This window comes from Drosophila guanche, unplaced genomic scaffold, assembly GCF_900245975.1.
Source record: "Drosophila guanche unplaced genomic scaffold, DGUA_6, whole genome shotgun sequence".
Taxonomy (NCBI): domain Eukaryota; kingdom Metazoa; phylum Arthropoda; class Insecta; order Diptera; family Drosophilidae; genus Drosophila; species Drosophila guanche.
Genome location: NW_022995744.1, coordinates 12,128,956 through 12,154,182, shown reverse-complemented (window position 1 = coordinate 12,154,182; position 25,227 = coordinate 12,128,956). Strand labels below are relative to the sequence as shown.

The 25,227-nt window shown below is 46.4% G+C and overlaps 2 protein-coding genes across 2 annotated transcripts in view; both read right to left on the bottom strand.

Annotated features, from left to right (window-relative positions):
- LOC117579541 (connectin) overlaps positions 1–12,094 on the bottom strand; it is a 39,398-nt gene extending 27,304 nt beyond the window's left edge. The window contains exon 1 of the mRNA XM_034265459.1: positions 11,754–12,094. The gene's annotated coding sequence lies outside the window, so the exon portion shown is untranslated. The remainder of the gene's footprint in view (positions 1–11,753) is intronic.
- Positions 12,095–16,693: 4,599 nt separating this feature from the next.
- On the bottom strand, positions 16,694–17,406 carry LOC117579542 (ubiquitin-conjugating enzyme E2 L5). The gene has a single exon (XM_034265460.1). It carries the CDS (start codon positions 17,255–17,257, stop codon positions 16,715–16,717), a length of 543 nt encoding a protein of 180 aa, XP_034121351.1. The 5' UTR covers positions 17,258–17,406; the 3' UTR covers positions 16,694–16,714.
- Between the last annotated feature and the right edge of the window lie 7,821 nt (positions 17,407–25,227).

Here is a 25,227-nt window from a genome sequence, read left to right as displayed (position 1 = left end):
GTGGCTGCGAATGTTATATAGGGGTAAAAGCAGTCGAGTGGGAACAACAGCAGTAGCAATAAGTGGGAGAAACATTATGCAGAAAGAGGTAGAAAAATGAGCAGAAATGGAGTGGGAACAGCTGCAGGAAGGAAGATTTACCACCTAAAACCCATCTTCGACCTCGTTTAAACAATTCAAAAATTCTACAAAAATCTGCACCTGCTGCCGGAAGCTTCTCTTCTTTTTCCCCTATATGTAGCCCTCTTCCCTGCTGCCCAACCACATGTCCTGCTGCTTCCGGTGCTGCTGCTAATGTAATTAGGTAATAAAGCCGCTTGGCACCTGCTGAACCGCACCGCTCCCACTCTCCTCTCGCACCCATTTAACCGACTATAAAAACATTAGTGACAAAAATTAATTAGGCCAAAAACAGCAGCAGAACGGCAGAACGGCAGAACAGAACAGAACAGAACAAACACACACGGTCCGGAGCGTATGGCCATGCTAAATGGTCATAATCAACTTCCGTTATTCCGCACCCACTGCCACGCCCCCTACGCGTGGCACCCCCTACTTGCCCCGTTTGCCCACTGTGCTCTCATTTACAACAAATAAACAGGGATATAAAAACCATGAAACTGATTTTTCACGCCATTTTCATTTACATTTCTGCGGTTGTTTTTTTGTTTTTTTTGTTTTTTTGGTGGAACTTTCCTCTCTTTTGCACTTTCTATCTTTCTAGTGGTGGTGTCTCTGTCCCACCCGCTTGTGTGCGGGGCCGCCACATCTGTTTATTTGCTCTGCCCTGCCCTGCCCCAAGTGGTGGCAGCAGCGGCGGCATCATGGAAACGCATGTGTAATTAAAATATAATAATAATTTCCCCGAATACCGCAACAAGCAAATAAACAAACAAAAGAGCGAAAGCAAAAGCAGAAAACAGGACCAAAGACACAGACACAGATGGAAGAAATGGGAGCAAGGGAGAGGCGGCGCAGGTGGAGCAGCGAAAGCGAAATCAAAAGAAAACCAGAGCATAAATAAAACCACCCACACCCACATAATGGAGTTTTATGGTGAAATACGAGTTGTGAGCCGACTAAAGGATATCTTCTACTCGGAATATTTATCTACAGAAGATCTACAGAAAGAGATCAAGCCAAGAGCTGCTTAATATCCCAAAGGGAAACTCTCTCAGTTGCTCGCTCTCTTCGTGCCAAGGAGAGCGGGAGAGTGAGAGCGCTGTGGGAATACAGGGGAATACAGCTTACAGCCAGGCTCTCTCCCCTACAGGGTATCACAACAGACTCGCCGTATTTATGACGAAAGTTTCGAGTGGGGCACACCGCCCTCTGGCCGCTGCCCCTGTGATTGTCTCTCTGCTTGTAGGACCCGCGAGTGAGTCGGGCAGGCCATCTGCTGCTGCTGCTGCTGCTGCTGTCGCTGCTGCCTGCCAATGATTATGATGATGGCAATCCTGCACGCACACAAAACGCCGAACAGGTGGAGCTGCCTTTCTCCTTTCTCCTGCACCCCTTCGCACTCGCTGTATGTCCTTCACCTTTGCCTGTGATTCAGGCCACCTACCTGCTGGTGCGCTCTCCCCCTTGGTGCTGCTCACCGCTTCGCTTTTTGTTTTGTGCACATTTGTTACGCTCAATAAATGAAAATGTTCATATAAATATTTCATATTTCTGGCTGCCGCCACTTCAGCATGTGCCACGCCCCCACCCCTTTAACGCACTCGTAAAAACAGTTTCCGCCCATTAAATTGACATACGCGCATTCGCATTCGTATTCGTATTCGTATTCATTTCCCTTTTGGGCGCTCTCTCCCTTTCCCTTTCATCCTCTGCGCCACCCTCGCCCACTCTTTGGCAGCGTTCTTCCACTCGAAAGCTCTCTCCCACGCTTCTCGCGCTTTTCGTCTTCCTGTGTTCTGCTCTGCTTTGCTTTGTGTATTTTTTTTTTTATTGCTTTTCTCCTGTTTGCACAAGTTTTGTAATATTTTCGGTTTATGTTTACAGTTGGCAAACGCATTAAAATCACAGATTTACATTTTTTCACATTCTCCCTCTCCCTCTCTCACTCCACGTTCGCTTTGCCAGCCAGTTTCAATCCCAGCCTGTTGTCACCCTCTCAAAGCGAAGCTCTCAAGAAGTTCGTTCGTTCTGTCACCCTCTGTCATGGACCGTTGGCCGATACCTTTCCTCCTCTAGCTATTGTTTCACTTTATCCATTTCAATCCCGTTCCATTGCGCCTATTCCCAAATGTCTAGCGATCCGCCTACGCATTCCTCCAACCCCCCACTCTTCCATTCTCTTCTTGAATAATTTAGTGTTGTTGTTCCTGTTGTTATTGCCGATGTCGTCGCATTATTGAATCGGAATGAAGAGAGGAAGCCCACAAGGGTCTTCTCCCACTCTCTGGTTTCGTGGCGTGGCGTGGCGCGCTGCTTATTGTTTCAAATGTTTTCTTGGGGACACTTGAGAATGCAAACTGTTGATAGCACCCTCATCGGGTGGGAGGAGGAAGAGGAGGTGAGCGCTTGCGACAGCACTGTGTGTCGGCTTAGGCGTAGAGGCAAGGGAAATTATTTTTTAATAAACACGACAACAACACAGAGAAACAGGAAACAGGGACACACCAAAAGGGGGAACGCAATGGAACCCACCGCTCATCGCTCAGACGCTCGCACCCGCATTGCGTTTCATGCGTCGTCCCGTCCCTTCCCCGTGTATCCTGTGTCCGTGTCCTGTGTAGTGTACCTTTGGCAAAAGTGGCAACAGCGTCGTCGTTGTCGTTGTCGTCGAGGGCAAAATAAATAAACCCACTTTAATATGCGCTCGTTATATTATTTTCTTTTCATTTTCTTGATTTTCATTTTCCCTGTGCAGAATCTCCGTCGTGTTACTTTCCCCCCAACTCTCCCAGTTCCCCTCTTCCAATCTCTCTCACTCTTTCTGTTTTTCTTTCATTTTTTGCATGGCCGTGTATTTTTTCATGTTTTGTTTGCTACTCCAAGCGTGGGGCAAGGGGTTTGGGCAGCGACGGGCTGCAGCCGTGGCAAGGGGCCCCAGTCCAGCTCTGCCCCTTCACTTGTTTGAAGTGCCACGCTCTATTTAAAGGCAAATTGTCTGTAGTCCTTTTTACAAATATTGCGAATACTTTTTTCCGCTTTCGCTGGCTTGCCCACACCCCCCCCCCCCCACACCACTCTGTGTTTTTCTTCTCTTATTTCCCCTTGGCTCTTGTTTCCAGTGTCTTGCGTCTCTCTCTATCATTCTTTTGCATTTTTTTCCGCTGCAGCCGTCCGAAAGTTGTTTCGGATTGCTGATCCTCTCTCTTGAAGGAGGGCGGTGGGAGGCAAATCCTCTGCAGCGAAAAGACAAACTGTACCTCTGCCCTCTTCCCGCTCGCGTCTAGACATCCTCGTGGAATTGGGTAATGCAAACACAACAACAGTCAAATAGCCGTCTAAAAATGCTTAAGCCCTCTCGAGGTCGAGTGGTGGGTGGGGCACAGTGGCTATGGACGAACTAATGGGACGGTGATAGGCTATGGGCAGGGGGCCGTAAGCAGTGCCCCTTAGGTTAAATAATCATTTTGAACCCCGAGGTGCAGCGACCTGTACTCTAATCGACATTTGTGCTTTTTATTGCACTACACAAGAGACAGATACTAAGCAGTGCAGGCACAGTGAGGGTCAAGTGACCAAGCGAGGTGGAACTAGCTGCAAGAGATTACCAAATCATAACAGTTAAGCCTCAAGCAAAGAGAGCGAGAGCGTAAGCAAAGATCCAGAAGTGTCTCTCTTTCAATTGGGAGAGAGACAACGGAACAAGCAGATTTCAAAGAGAGCGGGAGAGCAGCTTAAATCCAACTGAAAGAGTGCTGCTGTTCGAATTATGTAAATGTCCCCTTGCCGATCGTTCCTTTATGAATCTGCGCTCCCTTGAATATGTGTCAGGTAACAAAATATGGGCTACTCCCCCCTATAATTCACTGATCCCCTCTCGGTAATAGCCGGAGCGGTGAGGAGTGACGGGGAGGAGCGCCTAGTTTCAATTACACACGCACTTGGCAAATGTCAAAGCAGGAGCAGGCAGATAGAGAGAGAGAGAGCGCGCTCGGAGAGTGGGAAAGGATGAAGACACACGCACAGAGCTTATTGGACATATGGAAAGCCCCGTCGTCCCTCGCCCGCTTGTTCCACATTCCCCCCTGGTACGTTTCGCAATTGTTGCGCCTTTTATTTGTTTGCTTTTGCTTCTGTTGTTCCTCCGCTGTTGCTGCTGTGGATGTGCCTTGTGTGCGTTCCTGCTCTGCTCTTACTGTTTGTTCGTTGCTTATTGTTCTTGTTGTTTCTGCTCTTGTTGTTATTATTGTTGTTGTTAGGACCGTCGTCATCGTTTCGTGTCATTGCCTTTGTTTGCTTTTGCAGCCGTTTCCAGTGTCCCTCCTCTCTCAACCGTTCAGTGACTGCTCTCCTCCCACTTGCCCACCCACTCTTTTACTGCTTGCTCAGGCGGCCTGCCTCAGTTCCACCAATTCAGTGCCTGCTCGCTGCCTGCTTTTAACTGCTTACACTCCCTCCTCCAGTTACTGCTTGGACTGCCTTGTTCTCTCTCTCTCTCTCACACTCACACTCACACTCTCTCTCATCGTGTTTATTTTCTTTTTATATTTTGTGCGTGGCATTCGCGTTACAGTTACGCACAGGGACACGGACACACGCATATGTCCCGCTCTAACCCTCTCTCTCGCTCTCCACAGCAACCCATCCTCCCCGCTGATCCCTCTTTCACATGGAGCACTCGTTAAAGGTACAAATTTATTGTATCTTATTATTATTTTTTTATTGACAATACGTGACGCGTACACCAAAAACAACAACAGCAGCAACGTAAGAAAAACAATGCAAAAAAAAGGACAATCGTTCGAGGGTACGAAAGGGGTTCCTGTGGTGTCGGGTAGAAAGATCCTTTCAATGGCATACAAAGATTTCCTCCAATCGATTTCGCTGCTCCTCGCTTTCGCTTTTGTTATTTTATAATTTTCGATTGTTTTGTTTTGCTGCCTTTTGCTTTCACAGAGTACACTTTCCCTCTCTGTTGCTATCCCTCTCACTCTCAACACTTCCTCGTGATATCCCTTTCTCTTCTGTACACAATATATTATATTTTTTTGTATCTACAGGGTATTGTGTGGAAGTGCCAGTGTAGATACTTTTAAAATATTGTTTTAATAATCCATAAGTTCCCGTAAGACCCATTAAAAGCGCATAAATTCTCTCCACAAATCCCCCACCCATATGCCATTTCCCTTTCAAATCCACTTACAGGGTATCCCATAGTCGCTCGCCCATCTATAGCCCTATTATTGTTTGTTTTTTTTCGCTGACTTGGCGCTTTTGTTTCATCCCGTGACTGTCTGCTGAGCCCGCATTTGAAGCGGATGACAGGAACTAGGACCTCAAAACAGAACCTGTAGCAGCACCACCACCAGGAGCAGGGACATGCAAGGCCTTTGTTTTTTTTATGTGTGCCATTAAAAGCAGCTTAGAAGATCCTTGAGGGCCACAGTCATCCGCTTTCCGCGTTGCTTCCAGCGACAAGCGTTAATCATCATTTACGAACCCGCAAATCGAAGATTACTGCCTCCCCACGAACAACAACAATTAGCTTAATCAAATCCAAATCCATTTTAGCCACCGAAAAACCAAGACGTTGCACATGCCACAAGCAGAAACTTTCGCCCCACATTCCCCCTCGAGCACGAGGCACCATCAGAATAGAGCGACGGACCGACCGACCCCTTTTGAAGTCCTTAAAGAGCAGAAAACAATTTGCTGTTACCTTTGATGGGAATCCGTTCGCCCCACAGCCACACACGCACACAGATAGAGGCGGAGAGAGGATTGGTCCTTGTTTTATCTACGAGGAAAAAGTTTTCCCTTGCCTGATTTCCCACTTTGCACAACTCTCGCCTTCGCTTTCGCTCTCCCTCTCTCTCGCATTCGGCCCTCGGATTGCCCGGGGCCAAGTTTTTCGTTTGCTTCAATTAATTTTCATTTGTTTACTAATCTAACAAATTAAACTAACGGTTAGCTATCCCTTCTCTGTCTCGCTGTCTCGCTCTCCCTCTTTTGCCGCTCTATTGAAAGGTTTTCCGCTCTCACAACCGTTTCGCATTTCTGTGGGTTTGCTCCTCTGAGCAGCGGAAATTGAAAGGATTTTTCGGGACCCTTTGGGCTACGTGGCAGCAGTAGTTGGAGGCGTGGGCTTTGGTTGCGGTGTGGCAGTGGCAGTGGCAGTGGCAGTGGCAAGGGGCTTACAGATGCGTTGTCCTGACACTGCCAATTGAAATTTTAATCATCCTGATCTGTGTATAGACAGATACGGAAGGAACAGCAGCAGCAGCAGGAGCAGACGGGCAGACAACCGATGGATGGAATGAGATTGGGCATTGGGTGCTTCCAGTATTTGCTTTGGGATTGATTAAACAATTTCTGGTTTGTATTTCTAGAAATTACGCATTTAAAGGAAAATAGTTATCTGTGCGGTTAGGGTAAGATTTATGGTAAGATGTTCCTTTTGGGCATTCAAAATTTGGGATGAAATATGTGGGATGTCCGGTACAGGAGAACACATGTGCGGGCATGGTAATTATGTCTATTTTGTTGAGAAATATATGACGGAAGTACGGAAAACCATAAGCAATTTCTGTACATATATCAGGCGGAAATAGCGGCTCTAAGAAGGATAATTCCAGCGTTAGAGATTTTCTTATTTTACAGCAAGATTTCTGTAATTTTTGTATGTTTAAATTCACTCTATAAATAATATTCTTTTGTGTTCGTTTGTGTGACTTTAACCTCCCAAAAGATACACCGATTATCTGTGGCATGTACATCCTGTGCTGCAGCCTCTCTCCCTTTTCCTCCTATCGCTCTCCCGTTGGGTCAGGCATCATCTTATTTGCCATCATTTTTTGGTTCCTATTTCCCGCAACGTGACCTTTGGACCCTACATCTTATCCATTATCCCGTCTTCTTTTTTCTATTTCCATTTCCTTTGGCTATTTTTACAAATTGCTCCATCTCCTCCACAGACTTTTCCCTACTCTCCGATGTTTCTGTGTATTTTATGCTAATTAATTTTTACAGAGTACGAATAAAACGCGCAGAATATGGGAAAATCTTTTCGGCTTATTCCAAAAATATCTGCAGTCGTAGGTCTAGTGTTTTCTATCTTTCAGATTAAAGTTTCCATCAGTCAGTGTCAGGTTTTCCCTGCAAATTGCACTACGAGGGTACGAGAGTCCCTCCCATCATTCAATTTGTCATCCAATTTCACCTTTTGGCTGTCGCGCCCTCATGCTGCTCATCCTTGAACTCTTTGTCCTCGTTTTAGTTGCTCGTTCCTCAGCCTCAGTGCTCGAGTGGAAATCTCTGATAAATGCCCAAATAATTGCCCGTTCAGGCTTCCCTCTCGGATAAGAATCTTAAGGACCGCTTTGCCATCAAGCGCGACAGAGAGAGAGAGAGAGAGAGCAGGGAAAACCCCTGCTCTGGGTCCTGTGCATTTTGATTTTTTAGCGGCACTGTGGAGTGGCGGGGCCTCGGCCTTAGGTCGCGCTCGCGTCAAATGTCGCGCCGAAAATTATACCTTCTGTCGCTCTGCAAAATATCCAAATACAGGTCTTTTCTCTAGGCGGAAAACCCTACTCCCTGCCAGCACCCCTACTCCCCGCGGGACACCCTCAATCATTGTGTGGCCAGGCAAACAGCTTGGGCATTTTTCCGGCTTTTCTTTGGCGTTGGCGTTGGCGTTGACGTTGATGTTTGTTTCGTTCGTTCTTTCGTTTCGTTGTTTCGGCGTTTGTGGCCTCTCCCTCCTGCTGCTGCCTTCTGCCTTCTGCGTCCTGATTCTTGTTGCTGCATACAGCCGCCACGCCCCAACGCTGGCTGGAATGCCTTTTCACTGCTGTACACCCTGACACTCTGACCAGTTTCCATGGTCGTCTGGTGCTGCTCCTGCTGCTGTTGGTGCCTCGTTTTTATGTATTCAGTCTCAGTGCGCTCACTTGACTTTAATTCTTTTTTCACACGCCCACAAAGCGGGGCTATAAGGCGGGATTGGAAGGGCTGTGGCATGGAGCATGGCAAGTGCAATTTCCTAACGGCTCTCAAGCTGCGGCCAAGGAAGGAGAAGGTGCAGCAGCAGCAGCAGCAGCAGCAGAAACCACGAGAAACATGGTGCACGGGCTTTGCATTCAGATGAGCAGCAGCTGAAAAGGTGCGTCCCCACACAGCTCCCATGCACATGCCACATGCACCTACAACATTCGAGTTTGTAATTGCTCAACATGCCACACATTTCTACAATTTTATGCAGATTTAATAGCTTCCTGAGGCTCCACCTGGCCCTGCCACCTTTTCTCTCCATCTTATCTCACATTTCATTTGCTTGCGTGACATTTCATTTGAGATTCCCAGATACACAAATTCCACTTCCACTACATGGAGCCGTCGTTTGGTCAATTCCTAACTTGTTCTCTCCACCCCGCACCACCCTCGCCCACTTATTTAATTGATTTAAAGCCAAGTTTGTCAGAAGAACACATGTCCCTTTCATGGCGATGGCATCGCGTGGCGGCGCCTTGAGGCGGCAAAACTTGTGCCTTTGCCTGCTCCTTTTTTCCTGGACAGAAACCAACAATTTCCGACACCACCCAACCGACGACTCTTGACATGTTAATTGGCAGTCAGGCGATAGCACAGAAGAGTGTTAGATAAGGGGGAGAGAGACTTTATGATTCGTTTTCTACATTTTGTGCTACATTTCCCAGTTAAGGCAGCCGACAACATGTGTGCTTTTTCTTGTGTCTTTCTATTAATACTCGGGTTTTCTTTGGCTAAGTTTTGGACTAGTTGTGAAGGTGTTTCTGTGTCCTTTAGTTTATTTTTATATTAATTATAACTTTCATTTTTCAGGCATTTATGGCTGTACATTATTTGTACAATTCTTTGTATCATTCTTTCATTCTGATTTTGGGACTTTAAACCCTCTGCAACCTATTGCTAAGCTTTATTCTCATGCAAGACCCACTTTAAAGCCATTTTTCTCTTCATTTAGTTGAATATTTTCTTCGATTTTCTATTGTTCTTTGTCATATGACTCCCAAAACTTTTCCTGCATATTTTTCCATGGCTTTTAGTCAACAAACTCAAACCCTTTTGCACTCTCTCTCTACTCACACTTTATTTAAAGCACTCATTCGTTTTATTCATTATTCATAACATTTATTCACACACAAAATTCACTGCTTCATTTCTTGCATCTTCGTTGCTCTTAGCCGATTTCCACTGTACTCTTGGCGGCCAAAATACAAAAAAAAAAACACTTTTCAAGCACAAAATATGCTTAAACATCTCATTTGGAATTTCCTTTGAACCTCCACGAGTGGAGGGTTGTTGCAAGCGGAGTGCTGATGTTGCAACATCAGCGCATACATCAAATATGAATTCGTTTTTGGCATTCCAAGCCATTTCCTACACTTTTCTTCTGCTTTTTAGCCCCATTCCTGTTCCGCTTTCCCTCTCATCGCTTCTCACTGCTTTTTCCTGTAGCTGCGCTGCAGCTATTAAGTATCTGTCAGATACTTTGGTGCACATTTTGCATCTTTTGCTTGTAATTGTATGCAGTTCCCACTGCTGGCAGGCAGCCGCAGCAGCTATTCCGCATATGAAATTGGCAGACCCACCCCATCCACCCCTTCTGCTGCCTTTATTCCATCTTCTAAGCAGTTGATGGAGTATCCCTGCTCCACTCTCCACTCTCCTCTCTCCACTCTCGAGTGGATAGAAAGTGGAGCGCCACTAAAAGTAGTTTGCCAAGAATTGTCGCGGATTGCTGATGAGGCACCGGCAGCAGCAGCAGGCACTGGGAGTTTGGTTCTTATGGATTGAGCGAGGGATTGGGGACTAGAAATGCAGATGCAAATGCAAATGCAAATGCAGCAAGGGGCAAAGTGGAAGGAGGATTGTACATTTGGTTTGCCCATTGCAATTCTCGATGTTGCACATTGACTGCCATGCAATTTTCTATCCATCATTTTCCCTTATTTCTAAGGTGGCTTGCCTTGCCCCTGGCAGTTTGCTGCTTGATTTCTACGAGTGCAAAGCAAATTCAACAATCCACAAAGCTGTAGCCGCAGAGCCAATCGTAGCTGCAGCTGTAACTGTTGTGTCTTTGAGTAGTTCTAATTGTATCCATATCTCTGTAGTATCTGTGGGTAGCTCTATTTTTATTTGTATCTTCAGCTATGAAGAGCTATGCCTTTGCCTTGATGCATTTCCTTAGGGTTTCCCCTTTTTCACTGTCTCACTCTGTATCTCTCTCCTGCATTTGTTTGTCTTTTGTGGCTGTGGCATGGATTTTTCAAACAAATTGCAAATGATTGCCTAACAATTGTTCCTCGCCCCCCATCTACCCACACTAAACCACTCTACAACTGTATTTGTATCTGTGTATCTGTGTATCTGTGCATCTGCATCTCTCAGTCCCTGCTCCATACATGTGTGTGTGTGCGTCTCTGTCGTTTGTGGGTTTGTGGATCTCCAAAACCGCAATGACAGTGATTTAGTTTTTGGCTCCGAGTCTATTACATGGTCTACGCTGTGGCCAAAACGGGGGGAAGCAGTGCTCTCGGAGCTCTCGCTCCAGACCAAGGTTAATGCTTAAATTTCCCAACTTTTAGATCATGCCATTTGTCAGTGGGGAAAAGGGGCAAGCCAAGGCAGAGAGAGACCCCAAAAAAGAGTTCCACAAACTTAAATTACATTTAAAATTTCTCCTCTTATTTTTTTTCGCTTTTTGCTGCAGCAGGATCTATTTACGTTTGTGATTTGTCAAATGTTCCCCGCTTTTCCTTTTAGGGTTTCCTTCTGCTGTAGGATTTCCTTTCGCCTTTTGGCCCGCAAAGTTAATTTGCAGACAGTTTAGAGAGCCAAACAACTTTGCAGAAAAAAGCAAAAGTGGAAAAGGACACCCCAGCAGCAGCAGTTGGAGCAAAATTCAGAACTGGAGCATTCCATTGAATTGAAATTCCTGGGAAAAATTGTGTCCCACAGATTTGTTTGCCTTTGTTTGCTGGCATTTTATTTGTTTGTTTTTTTTTTCAGCAGCAGAAGGGCGATGTATGAATAAATCTACAGAACACAGCACAGCTTCGAAAACATTAAATTCACAAAAGGAAAATGATCCCAGAGATTTGTTGGCGTTTGAAAAGTTTTAAATTAGAAAAATGGCCAGGGTTTGGGCTAAAAGAAACAGTTCTATAGATTTTGTTCTACTGATAAAACCTTAAGAGCTTTGAAGTCAACGAAAGACCCAACAAAATGTTTACATATCTCTCCAAGATCTTGAACATCAAATAAAATTAAATTTTCTACGTAGATGAAAGCTCTGAGAATGGGAGCTGCAAGTTTCTGCATTTCGTGCACATTTAGTTGCAAAATATTTCGTTTAGCACACACATATTTTTGTTGTTGCTTTCTTTAATTTATTTTTGCCCGTACATTTTCCTGCATTTATTCCCCGGAGTTTTCTTTGAGTTCTTTTGAGCATTTTCCCAGTGTTTGAGCATTCATTGACCCACAAAAAAAAAGGAACAGAGAAGAGAAGAGAAGAAGGAAGTGCCGCAAAAAGTATGCTGCACCGCACGGAAAATGCTTTCGCTTCTGTTTGACTTTTGCATGAAACTTACTTGTGGGGCTGACTGTTTGCTTGCCGCGAAATGTGGCACTCTTGCACAGAAACACACACACACACAGACACACCTCACCACACACTGTAGCACACTTTTGTTGTGCTATTTGTTTGAAATAAATTGTTGCAATTTAATTTAAAGTTGCGACTTGTTGCACGACACACAGACAACACACCACTCGCGACACGTAGCAGCACTGCTCGGTGTCCTTTGATAAACGACCCACCTTTTGGGAGGCGACGCGCGACTGAACGTACAACGGTAATGCGGGAGCGTGGCAGAGCGTGCAACACGTTGTTGACACAAAGACCGTCGAAAGTAGAATGAAGACTAATGATGGCCACGCACACGCGACGACTGATAACTGTGGCACGGCACTGGCAGAGCGGCAGAGCGGCAGAGGCAAAGGCGGCAGAGGCAGAGGCAGTGTACGAGCGAGCACCAGCCGGGGCCGCCGCCGTTCAGTAGCGGGTGGCAGCGTCGAGAAACGAATGGAAAACGAAACTCGAACGAAACTCCTCTCTGCTAACGAGGCGAAGCACCCCGCTGCTCCCATCCACCCCCACTGACAATTGAGCTATCAACTGTTTCATTGCCCATTCGTTCTGCTTGTCGCCGGCTCTCTTAGCACACTCGCTCTCTTCGTGATGCCGGGATGTTTGTGTGCCTGTGTGCTCGGCTCGTTTCGCTTTCAGTTTCCGGCCGCCGCTTGGTCTAGTTTCGCTCGGAGCAGGCGCAGCTGTGTGGGGACACTCTCTTAGGCTGGGCACTCTCTTTATTTGCATTTTGGTGTCAGCTTTGATTGCTCAATTGCTTTCTCTTACATGCAGCTCCACTTACATTCAACCTCTCTCTTTTACTTTGCTTTCAATCCGCTCTCTTTGCTGCACTTGTTGGTCCGTGCTCTTGCTTTCAACTTTGCTTTCAATTTCCCAAACTGCTCTCTTCTGCTTTACATGTTGGTCAGGTGCTCGCTCTGCTCTGCTCTTTGTGTCCCAGGTTAATGCTTGTCGTTTCAATTCAGCTTGTTTCCCTGCCTGTTGTTCCACTTACCGTTGCTTTTAAAGCGTTTCCTGCTCTGCTTTTGAGCTTAAATTGTGCATGTCCCTATCCTGTTCAGACCTGTTTCTATCCCGTCCCGTCCCGTGCCCGTACCCGTTCTCTTTTCACCACTCTCTTCTCTCTTTTCTGTTCTTCTGTTCTGTGATTGTTGCTGTTTATTTCATGCGTTTTTGTTGTGGTGTGCGCAACAGGTTCACTTCGCTGCCGCTGCTGTGGTGCTGCTGCTGCTGCTGCTGCTGCTGCTGCCTCTGTCGCTTCTACTCCCGCCTGTCCCGCGTTCCCTCTTCATCCATTTGCCTATTTTTATTTCCCTTTTTTGTTGCGCCTTTTCCCCGGCTCGTTTGTTGTTTATTTGCAGGATTTTCCTTGTCGCTGCTTCTTGTTGTGTTCTTGTTTTTTTTGCTCGCTGTTTCTTGCATATGCAAATACAAAAAACGTTTTATGCCAGCTTTGACTTTGACTTCGTCACACTGCTTTGACGCTGGCTTTGATTCTGCTTTGACTCTGCACTGCTTTCATACCCTAAGCAAGGGGAGTGTTTATGATTTTTATTCGATTTTTGATATATGTAAACCAAGCACGGAGGTGCATACTTGTGATCCTATAAGTGTGTGAAAGTATCCTTTAATATGCATTTACATCCCAGAAATGGTCCCTTCAATAGAGTATTCTCAGCTTCGACCACTCCGACCAAATAACTTCTTTCCTGCTCTCCCTATGCGTTTATCCTGTTTCTCTCTACACTGCACACTGCGTGTGTCTCTAGCTTGAATGGGTGTACACACCCACCGGAATATGTGTGCGTAAACAAATTTGCATATAATTGTTTGCATGTTGAGTGCCTTTTAATTGATTTTATTGGTTTTACAAGCACTGCATACGCCATAAAACAGCATAAAACAGAAACAGCAACAACAGTCTCCTCTCTCTCTTTCTCTGTCTCTCTCTCTCTCTTATGATCTCTTTCTCTCGTTCCGCCTGCTTCTATCTGGTATCTGGCATCTGCATCTGTGGAGCCGCCTGTGGAACACAATTTATTTACTTGTACGGTAAGCTACTTCCATTTGCACCCCTCGCCACCCAAATACCCAGAATTAACAATGCCTCGTATCTCAATCTGACTTCGTTTGTCCATCTGTATCTCTGTGCACCTATTTATGAGTGTGTGTGCGTGTATAAATTATGCAATTTATAAGCTGCATATTTTATGGGTCGCAGTTCGTAAATTGTTCAAACTGCAGCCCCTACCCTTTCGCCCAGCCATCGCAATGATTGCAAAAATCGATCGACCGATTTTTTGACTGCATTATTACACACATTTTAGTATGGAAATCAAAATGTGACTTTAATTTAAATAGCAACAAATATTAAACGAATATTCATGGCATTATTTTAATGGGATTCCTTTTTGAATAATTCAAATACAATTATGCTAAGTTTAAATATTTTAACGTATTTATTTTAGTGTCATTTCACATTGAATGATTTCTCTTCATTTCGGTGAGATTTCCTCTAAAGAATTTCGTCAAATTCAAGGGAAAATTCCCTCTGGAAAATATTTGATTTCCCACTGAAGAATGAGAGAATTCTTTGTATTAATTTAAAATTCCCAAAGAATTTTAATATTTTAATAATATAAATATTAAATTTAATTTTTGTAATAATACAAAAATATTCTTCACCGGCTGCATAAATTCTTTAAATATAATTAAAGTTTTCCATGCATTACTGCAAAATTTTTACTGAACACAAAATAAAAACTTAAGTGCTTAAATTCATCTAAAAGTGTTGCCACACAATTTCCAGCAAATATCTAATCTGTGAAAATGTGAAAAATAATTTCCAACAGGCAAACGCTAACACAAAACACAACTGTAATTAAGCGGGACTGAAATATGCCAAAAAAAGACTACAAAAAATAAAGAAAAAGCAAAGAAATGGTTGCCAGGGCTGCCACCCCGCCTCAGTCGGCTGTCAGGACTGTGGCTGTAGCTAATCAAAAACTGCGATTCATTGCCGCAGAACAAGAATCAGCAGAAACAGCAGCAAGCGAGAAAGAGGAACAAGAAGATGAAGTGCGGAAACGCAGAAACAGGAATCAAAAGCAGAGACAGCAAAACAGAACGCAGGAAAGGAAGGAGAGCAAAGCAAAGAGCAAACGACTTCTGCCAGTGACAGCCACTAGAGGGCGCTGGGCGTGACCAGCACAGGAGTAGGAGGAGAGATTCAGAGCAGCAGCAGAGAAAGTAGTGCCAGCTCCGCCCCGGCCTGCCCGTTCGCAATGGGTGTCAATGACTGGGCTTGGTCTGTTCTGGCAGTCCTCTCGCAAGGTGATAATAATCAGTTGGCAGTTTTAACAAGACACACGCACGCCCCACGCACAGACCCCCCAGCAGAGCACACCAGTAGCAGCCACACGCCGACACACAAACCAGCAGCAGCCCATATAGACACATGGACACAAAAACAAAACAAAAAATGAACTGTCGACGCTGCCTCCATGGTAATCCATCTTCACAATGGTTGCTCTTGGACACCAGTTATCTATCCCTGATGCTGGCTACTCCCTCGCTCTCGCTCTCGCTCTCCCTCTCCCTCTCTCTTTCCTGGCACTAAATCCGGCAGTAAAGAAACTAGATACAAATATCTTTAGCCCTGGCTTTGATACGAGTATCTCCGTGCCTTTGGCCTCTGCTGTAATTATAGTGGCAGCTTATACTAGTCTCCACACTCCACACTCCACACACCCCCCCACTGCCCATTTCCCACTCCCCATTTTCCCATTTCCGTCTCCTGCCATTGACAAGTCCAAGTTGCTCCAACACAGAGGCAGAGGAAGAGGAGGAGTAGAGGCCAGTGAGCATATCAAGTGAACTGCCCAAAACACACACATGAGCACATAAAATGCACACAGATACGAACACACACACACACTCACACTCCCTGCAGCAGAAACACTCAAGAAAGGGAAGAGGGAATGGGAGGCAGCAAGGACAGCACCGTAAAGCAGTCACATGTGTCCCCCCTCTCGCTCACAGTTGATGTTCGTAAAGTTGATTCATTCATTGCCGAAATTTATATGACCCCGGAACCAGCAGCAGCAGCAGCAGCGGCAGCAGCAGCAGAGATTTTCATCGCGAGATTGCCCCAAATCCCCGCTGCCTCCCCAGAAAACTATGATGTGCCATGCTGCTGGGCTGCGTAGCCCCCAAATGGGATGGCGAATGCGGATGCGTATGATGAGCCGAATGATGATGATTTGGCACTGACAATGACGGTTACCCGTCTCCAAACTCCAGCAAATGGTGGCTAATGTCGCCCGCTCGCTGTGCCACGCCACGCACAAAACACCGCGTGGGGCAGCTGCTACACTCGGAAGGGGGCACAGTTTCTGCTTTTCGTAGCCAAATGATTTATCTCACAGCGGGACTGGCACAGAAGTGTTCGTCCACGCTTGATGGGGAGGCTTACGGTACAGGGAGAGGGGAATCCAATTAGATGGGTGCGAATAAGGAGCATAGAAAGCAGTTGCAGGAATCTGTGCAAAATGATTGTCATGAATCGATAAGTAGCCATCGAAAGTTGTGCGATCGATAAGTGCTGAAGAGCCGGAACTGGCAGTGGAAAACAGATCTCGGAAAGTATTATTGTTATGAGGTAAATTGTTAGTGCAAGTGGAAAGAGATGGTAGAGCTCTCAGAAGAGTAAGTTTCAAGGGTAATTTTCAATATCTAATTTGATATTTTTCCATAATTATTTATGCCTATAAATCATAGATTTACGTTTAACAAAATGTACTTTCTATTTACACGCTGAACAGCCATAAAGCCACATGAATTTTCCATTTTCCCCACTGTATTTCCCATCTGCTTTCCCCGTTTTCCTCCTTCTTTCAACTAACTCTTCTGCATTCCCTTCTTTCGCTTGCGAGCAAAAGCCACAAGTTCAGCATCTGTCGGTCGATGCTCGCTGTAACGCTCCACCCAGGCATCGGCTATTTTGTAGAATTTCTTGGGATCATTGCGATACTCATTGGCCATGTCCATGCTCCAGGCATTGTCCGGCTGCGGATCGTTGATGGTGGCCAGCAGGCAATTCAGCACCGCCTCAATGCGGGACGTGGGCAGCCAGTGCTCGCTCTCCAGGATGGGCAGACACACCTGTCCGCGCTCATTCACATTCGGATGATAGATCTTTGTGTTGATGTGCAGCCGTGGCGGCTTAAAGGGATACTGCTCTGGAAAGTCTATCTCCAGCTTGTAGGCCCCCTTGTCGTAGGGCGCACTGATGGGCATCAGCAGGCCGTACCACTTGAAGATATTGTCGGGTTCGACCTCCAAGCAGCGAAATTGCAGCAACTGCGTATCCTCGATCATCAGTTTGAGTTCATTCTGCATTCGCTTGGGTCCATCCATGATGGGTTCCTCCTTCTTCGCCATGATTGCTGCCTGTCTGCTGTAATTCCAAGTGTGAAATGTTCGGGTGCTTACTGAAGGGATTTTGTTAACGTTTTTAGCACAGGCTACTGTGTGGGGGAAAGGGAATGCGATGGCTACTTGAATGCATGGCACAAAAATCCTTTCACATTCGACATTAATCCCCGAAATAGCCGGCTAGTCTGACGTCGACAGGCACTGACAGCAGCACATTAGGATCAAACGCGGATGTGTGGCATGAAGCAAGAGGGAAAAGCTAAAGCCAAAGCCAAAGCCAGAGCCAGAGAGCCAGAGAGCCAGAGCCAAGGCAATACCCTCCACAAATGAAAAGCCGTTTTATGGGTAGTTGCAAGTTCTGTCCATGCCACTGCCTCTGCATATTTATAGCGGAGATTTCATAAGCCTCGTGACATGTGAGTGGCATGTCTGGTCGAATAGAATGGCTGCTGCCCGGCTGGCTGCTGCTGAATGATGAGATTGCCATTGACATTTTAGTTTTCAATTAGTTCCCTGAGGCTCCACAAGAAGTTGTACTCTGTGCGCCCCCAGGGAACGTATGGAAGAGCCTGCCGTTTCCACTGAATTTTTGCCTCATAAATATGTAACAAAGCGGCACGTAAAAAATACACAAAAATTAAATAACAAAATATGCGACAGTGGACCGTCGACAGGCATCACGCCCAGCGATGTCGATGTCATCATCATGTAAATGAAACCAAGAAGAAGCTTTCCCCCAAGGAGCAGCGCGCTCTCCTCTGCCAGATGAATCAGCGACTACTACGCATAATTATAACTACATCTCTCTCTCTCTTCCTTTTCCTCTTTCTTAGTACATATTAATCTCTCTTTCTTTGGGTTCCTTCAAGTGTGATTGATAGCTGGCAGTGCCACTGCCCGGCCATGTCCTCTGCTGTTTGGGCAGCTGTCTTTCAACAGGCCAAAAGGTTCTCAACACAAAGAGATACATTTGTACATCATTGAAGTACTTTACTTTACTCGCCCTGATTTACGAGCCTGTGCTGCCCGCATTTAAGCATTGATTTGTTTCAATCAACGCACTTTAATAGCAATAATTGGGCTTGCGGTTTCCGATTGTGGTAGGTACGAAAGGAGCTACTTTAATGCTCAAAATTTGCAACTTTTGATGGCCGTCTGAAGACTGTAGAAAACTTTCAATTAGCTTGTTTTGGTCTCATACATTTTGTAGCATTGGCACTTAGTTTTCTCTGCCTCTTAGGCACTTTCCTTGCCTAACCATTCACAAAGTTTAGTTTTCCTTCCTGGTTTTGTTTTTTTGCTGCTGCTTAAATCACAGTTAGCCTGCTGTGGGCCTAATCGATAGTTTTGCCATAGTTAGCAAAATGCCCAAAAATTCTGTTGGGGCAAAACCCCCACGAAGTGGCGGCAACATGATAGATGCCTCCTCATCACAAAAGCGAGACTGAGAGCGGGAAAAACGCGGCGGCAGCCAAGGCGTCTGACAGCTCAGCGGGTGGCCTGCTGCTCCACCCCACCCCACCCCATTCCCTACCGTTTTGGGTGTCCTAAGTGTTGGGCTGGGTGGTGGGGTTTGTTGGCCCATCCATCGCAGCAGTTGCCGTTTGCCGTCGTCGCCATACTTTTAGCATAAACAGCCGGAAGCGGAAATGTTGATGACGCTCGGCGCGGCTCTCCGCTCTCTTGCTCTCTCTCTCTCTATCTTGTTTGTCTGTGTGTGTGTGTGTGTGTGTGTGTGTGTGGGCTACACCCACATCTCTGGCTACTCATCCGTACTGCTGCCTCATCCTCCTACTTTCAGCTGCTGCCTGCTCCTCTTTCTCTCTTACTCGCTGACATCTCCACCGCGTGTCATTTTGTGTCATTTGTTTAGCTGTCATTGCCGGCGTATGGCCGCTGACAGCTCAGCCTCAGCCTCAGCCTCAGCCGCCTCTGCCTGGGCCTCTTCCCCCCTTGTTCCACTTGCTGTGTGGCGCCAAGATTCAAAGGGGCTCGCATTTTTTTTTCTATGAGAAATCAGCCAAAAATTAGCCATTGCCGCGCGGGGCATTAAATCTAATCTGATCCGATTTTCTATTACCAATTGCCATAGACTCCTGCTGTGAGGCTGAGGCCTTACTCTCTCTCTCTCTCTCTCACTCTAAGTTCCCTTTCCTGTCCTTTTCCTTGCTGCATGTGTGTGTGTAGCTCCTTTGTCCCTGTGTCTCGGTGTATGTTTTATCTCAATTTGCCTTGGGCCTGACTGTCGCTCCCCCCCTTTCCGTTTGTTTGTTTGTTTGTTTGTTTGTGCACTTTAATCTTTTTATCGTACTTTAACACTTTGGCTACAGTTTCGTTGACTTTTCGTGCCTTTTGTTCTCTCATTTGGGGTCCTTCATTAGCCTCCAGGCTATGCCCCCCCCTGCGCCTACTGCTACTGCCCCTTAAAAGGCGCGAAAAATGTCGCGTGCTGATTTGTCCATTTTTTTTTGTAGTTGCTTTTCCGCTGGCTGTCATCGACCTTTTGCGTAGGCTTTTGGGGTAGGTAACCCTTGTCCGAGCATCATACCACAGCCAAGGGATAGATGGCAAGATAGCCAGAGAGGCAGAGATAGAGAGCCTGATATATGATGCGATTAACATTGGAAGGACCTTAGTTGATTTCCCGAGAAATGTCCTTGGGGCAGGGGAAGCTGGTAGCAGGAATTTCCATGCAATTTCTCAGTCTTTTTGTTGTTGGCACAAATTTAAAATTAATTAAGCGGCGGCTTATCAAAAAGCAAATGGAGGCAAGCAGCCAGCCATTGCACACATGCAACATGCAACAGATTATTCATGTGTGGGTGCAGCAGGAGGCACGAAACGACATCGTCGTCGTCATCGTCATCGTTGCCCCATCATCATCATCATATCGTTGCCGCTTGCGTTGATGTGTGGCACGTTGCCATAGTATAATATTAAATTACATTCGAAGTAAATAAAAGCAAAAATGCGAGTGCACACCAGAGCCAGCCTCAGAGACACTCCTCTGAGTGCAACACCCCACTACAACCCTTCCATAACTTCCGCCACGCAGTTGCATGCCAGCACCCCCATAGGCGCGCAGGCACTACAATATCCAGGGACCAGAGACCCAGCTTTGGGTTGCCGTTTTCGGTGGAACTAGTTCCACTTGTGGCATGGAATTGCCAGGGTTGTATTCTTGGAATATTTAGTGTAAAAGCTCTCATTAGGTAGCTCAACTTTGGACTGCTGCAATCTCGTTTTATATTCAATATTTTAGCTCAAAAATGTGCAAAGATCTCCGCTAACTTGAAGCCACTTGCAGCCCATCTAGAACTAGTTCCAATGTCCCCTAGTTTCCCCCAACGCTTTTGTGCAGCTTACACTCGAGTAGCCCACTGCTACCCGCTGCCTGTTCTCCACTGTCTCTTCTCCATGGCTTAATTTGAAGCCAACTTTGTCATAAATTATGCAAACTGAAATGTTGCAGCAGCCTCCAGCCCCCAGACCGCCACCCTTCTGAGCGAATCTGAGCCCCATCTTTAGCCCATTGGAGCATCCATTTCCCCGACCACCCGCCCTGTCTGGGTACTGCTCCTGTTCGTCCTGCTGCTGCTGCTCGTCTGTCGCTTGCTCGCGGGCATTACTCAATATGCAGTTAGCTGCTGCTGCTGCTGCTGCGCTCAAACGTGCTGCAATTACGAGCGGGGGGAAACGGAAGCTACTACCCAACCTGAGCCTCTCCGCCCCTACTGTCATTCGCCCCTGCAGCTCTCTCTCGCTTGGCTTTTTGCAGCAACGTCATTTGTACTTAATGACTTTTCAACGTCGTGTGCGTGCAACATCAGTTTTCTTGAGGCTTTTTTGGGCTGCCTCTCGTGGGGTTGTTCGCTCATTTGCTTATTGCAGGGACCAGCCGGAAGGAGAGCCATAAATAAAACACGCACGCAAGCTACGTGGTAGCTGGTGGCACCTGTTGCAGCAGCAACCACATTTTGAGCACACATTTAATTGTAAACCAAGTTGCGGCACAGTCCCAGAATTGTGCCTTTAACAAGCAACAAAAAGATGACCCAAAGCCGCTCCAGAGGAGAGAGGACTGTCTTAGGCTTAAGCCAAATGGAACATCAAAGAAAAGAAAAAGACTAAAAGGAAATTTCTGCGCGTGGGCAGGAGGAATCGGCATCGAGAGTTTGCTTATCGGCAAAATGTTTAATAAAAACACAACTGACAGACGGTAGGAAGGGCACCACGACCAATGGCCACATCTCGATGAGCAGGCCCCAAAAATGATTTAAAATCTTTTCTTTGACAGCGCAAAAAAAAGGAAAACATGCACATTCCATCTTTAAATGGTTTCTAGCCGAGTGTGTGTGTGTGTGTGTTTTTTCGGGCCATTAAAGGGAAAAAATGAAATTGAATAAGCGTGATTTGGATAGCCAACCGAACCGTGCACACAGCAACGGGGCAGCCCTGAATTCAATCCAGCAAGAAATCATTTCTGACTGGTCAAAGGCAGCAACACCCCCACCCCCCCAAGAAATATTTAAGGCGCTGCGTGGGGGCATGCCAATAAATCAAAGGCCCGAAAAAAAGGTTTGCCCCAAACAATGCGTGGCGGCGGCAGCTGTAGAAGTCTCTCCCTCTCCCATTACTCCTTTTATTCCGCTGAGCATCCTCCTCTCGATACTCATGTGTTAGGCACACACTTGTGGCACACACTGTGTGGCAACAGGGAAAGAGATTCGAATTTATTTGCGACTTCCGTGTGCAACTTTTTCTTGTTGTTGTGCGGCAATTAAGTTCTCAACTTTCTGTAAATAAATACGCAGGAAATGTGAGCCTGCTCCAATCAATGGATCATTAAAGCCTTTTCTGCTGCCCGTAAACTTTTGGCAGCCACTGTGTGCTTTTTATGCATTTTAATTGCCGCCAAAAAGGGGCCATACAATTTATAGTTCCCGAGTCCCTTTTCATAATTGGATTTCGCCCCGCTGGGTCACGTGCAACATCTCAGAACTTGCCACACACAATTCAATGAAATGAATGGCGGAGGGGTGCAGAAAAAGTGTCAGAAATTTACACGAGAGTACTGTTTGACCAGCAGAGACTGGGGAGCAGGCAGAAAGCTGGCTGGCGGTGAGGAAAACTCAGTTAGCGCCTTGCCACACACAGAAAAGGGGCAGTGGCAGGCACAGAGGTCGAAGTGTCCTTTGAATGTGGTACAGAGAGAGAGAGAGAGAGAGAGAGAGAGAGAGACAGCTGCAAAGCTGCTAAGCGGCTTAAAGTTGTAGAAAGTTTTTCTAAACGCATTCGCGTCACCAAAGGCGCCGCCAAAGTTATGAGTGGCCAACCGCCCACCCCCCTTGCCACACACACACACACACACACACAGGAGTGGGCTCTCCCCCTCTCTCTCTCTCTCTGTGCAGCTGATCCGGTGTACAGTTGGAGGCGCCACAAAGAGCGACAACAAGCGCTCCAACAAGTGCAGGCAGGCAGGCCGAAGCACTCCAACGTGTCGTCATGGCGAATGAAGTGAGGCATGAGGCATGAGGCATGTGGAACGAGGCATGTAAAAGGATTATGTACGCTTAATATACATTGATGAGAGAGAGAGAGAGAGGGAGAGAAAGAGAGAGAGAGTCCACGTCCACATAATGCTGTAATTTTTATGAGATTTTCCTCGAAGGCAGAGCTGAGGCTTCCTCCTGCCACTGCCACTGCCACTGCCACTGCCCCCACCTCAGACAGATAGTTGCAAGTCGAAACAGCTGCCACATTCACATTCACAGCACAGAGCCACAGTCCAACCCCCAAGGTCAGTTTCGAGGCCTAATTACAGATGCAGCCACCCCCGCGAAGAAAAAAACAAACCAAAATTTCACTTTCGGCAAACTTTATGCAAATATTTTCAGTGGCAAGTCGCAGAACATACGGCGGGCGGGATGGGCAAATGTAATGAATATTTACGAGTCTGAGACGAGTGGTCCATGGGGTAGTTGCACGTGCAAAATCTGTGAAAATTTCCCACACACCCAAAGGAAAAGCGGCAAGAAATTGCCTTACGAAATTTTCCAAAATTTACGCTCCAAATATTACCCGAGCAGGAAAATTTTCATTTAATTATGAACTGTTAAAGGCCCAGGACCACCCTGCTTGGGTGGCTTTTCCACTCCCCCTTTTGTGGATAATTAAAAGTGAAAGGTGTGCTGCATGGCTGGGCTGGGGCGGGGTGGTGTCACTATTGCAGCTCGGGGGTAATCAAAAATGTATCTCTCAGTGGAGAGAATCGAGTGAGACTTACCCCGACACAGCCCAGACACGGGAAGGACCTTTTTCTCTGTGTGTGTGTGTTTGTGTGCACAGACAATGCCGCCCGGGAGTCGTTAGAGCTGGAGCACTGCAATGAAACTGTGTGGAAAAGCATTTACTTAAATTAGATTTCTGTATCATAGTTGCGGGAATGGGAGTGGAGTGTTTTTGGGCATTAAGTTAGGGTATAAGTCGGATAAGTAGTGGCTGTTTATTGACTACAGAGTGCCAGCTTAAATTTGGGGGATTTCAAATGATTTGGGAATGAAAAGTAATAGTTGTTGGTGTCTAAATTCGAATATTTGAAACATTTCTCATACTCTTGGGCTTGGCTGCAAAAACTTCAACTTAAATTTCGCAAAGAAAAAATCCGCAGAGCATACAGACTTCTTCTATATTTCTTTGATAATGGAATGATATTGTTGCAGCTGCAGCTTGCAGCAATGGCAAAGCGTCGTATCATGCTAGTTGTAGTTGAAAGCAGCTGCAGGAGAGCCGCTCCTTCTGCCTCCGCCTCCGCCTCCACCTCTTGGCCCTTTTGTATCGTGGACTCCTTTTCCTTTTGCTCTCTTCTATTTGAAATGATTTCTCATTGCCTTTAAGTTGAAAATCCCCTGAGTAAGCTGCTCATATTTACAAAATGTCTAATGAAAATATTTTTTCAAATCCCCCTGCCCCTGCCCGTGCCCCTGCCCCTTGTATGCTTCAGCGCTAAACTTGCTTGGGTACAGAAAAAAATCAAATTAGTTGCATGAATGGCGCCGGCAAATGCGCTCTCTGGCTGCGGATTATGGGGGCGTGGCACACTATCTATGTATAAGGGAGGAGGCAAACCCTAAGCACACTTTCAATGGCAGTTTCCTGGCTCCTTTTTTTTTGTCTGCAGCAGGAGCTGGATCGAGTATGGGGTTGTGCAGCTCCAAGGATGCTTTTATGTGATTCATGGAGCCCGTGGTAGATGGTGCTTCATGTTTGTGTGCTAATTGCCAGAGTCCTGGAGCAAGAGGGGGGGAGAGCCAGAGTCAAGCAGCTTATCAGAAAATTCTTATCGCATTACTTACTTATGCCGTTTTACTTTGGTTATTTGTCATAATTATCCAGCAATGCAGGGAGGGGTGGGGAACAGAGAGATTCATTAGCCAAATGTGAATACCCCACACTACTCCTCTCTCCCTCCCTCTTTGTCACTGTCTGCCATTGAGTGCGAGAGAACGCATTGAAAATTGATGTCCTCTCGAAAAATCCTGTGTTCCATATGGTTCCAGGCACACACAGGAGGCAGAAGGAGTCCCCCCAAAGGAATCTCCAAATCTCGACTTTTAACTCTTCTCGCAAGCTGCCTCTGCCTCTGAATGCTGCATGAGAGAGAGAGAGACAGAGAGAGAGAGTGCAGAGTGCAGCAACAAACAAAAATCAGATATCGCATTTAAAATAGAAGAAAATAAAAGGGTAAAAAGCGGTGGGTGGAGCATAACAGCGGGAAGGGGGAAGACAAGGAGAAGTAGAAGGAGGTAGCAAGAGGAGAGAAGAAATGGTCGGAGGCAGGAGGAACCAAGAGGAGCAAAGGATGCGCACCAGAGACGTAGGGGAGCTGCCGTGCAGCGTGCATGAGTGGAAGGCATGGAAAATAAGTAAAACTTCCAGCAAAAACAGGGCAAAAAGGCGACACACATTCATAA

What these genes read in the sequence shown, in the direction of transcription:
- LOC117579542 (XM_034265460.1), bottom strand. Translation starts at nt 17,257, where the DNA reads ATGGCGAAGAAGGAGGAACCCATCATGGATGGACCCAAGCGAATGCAG.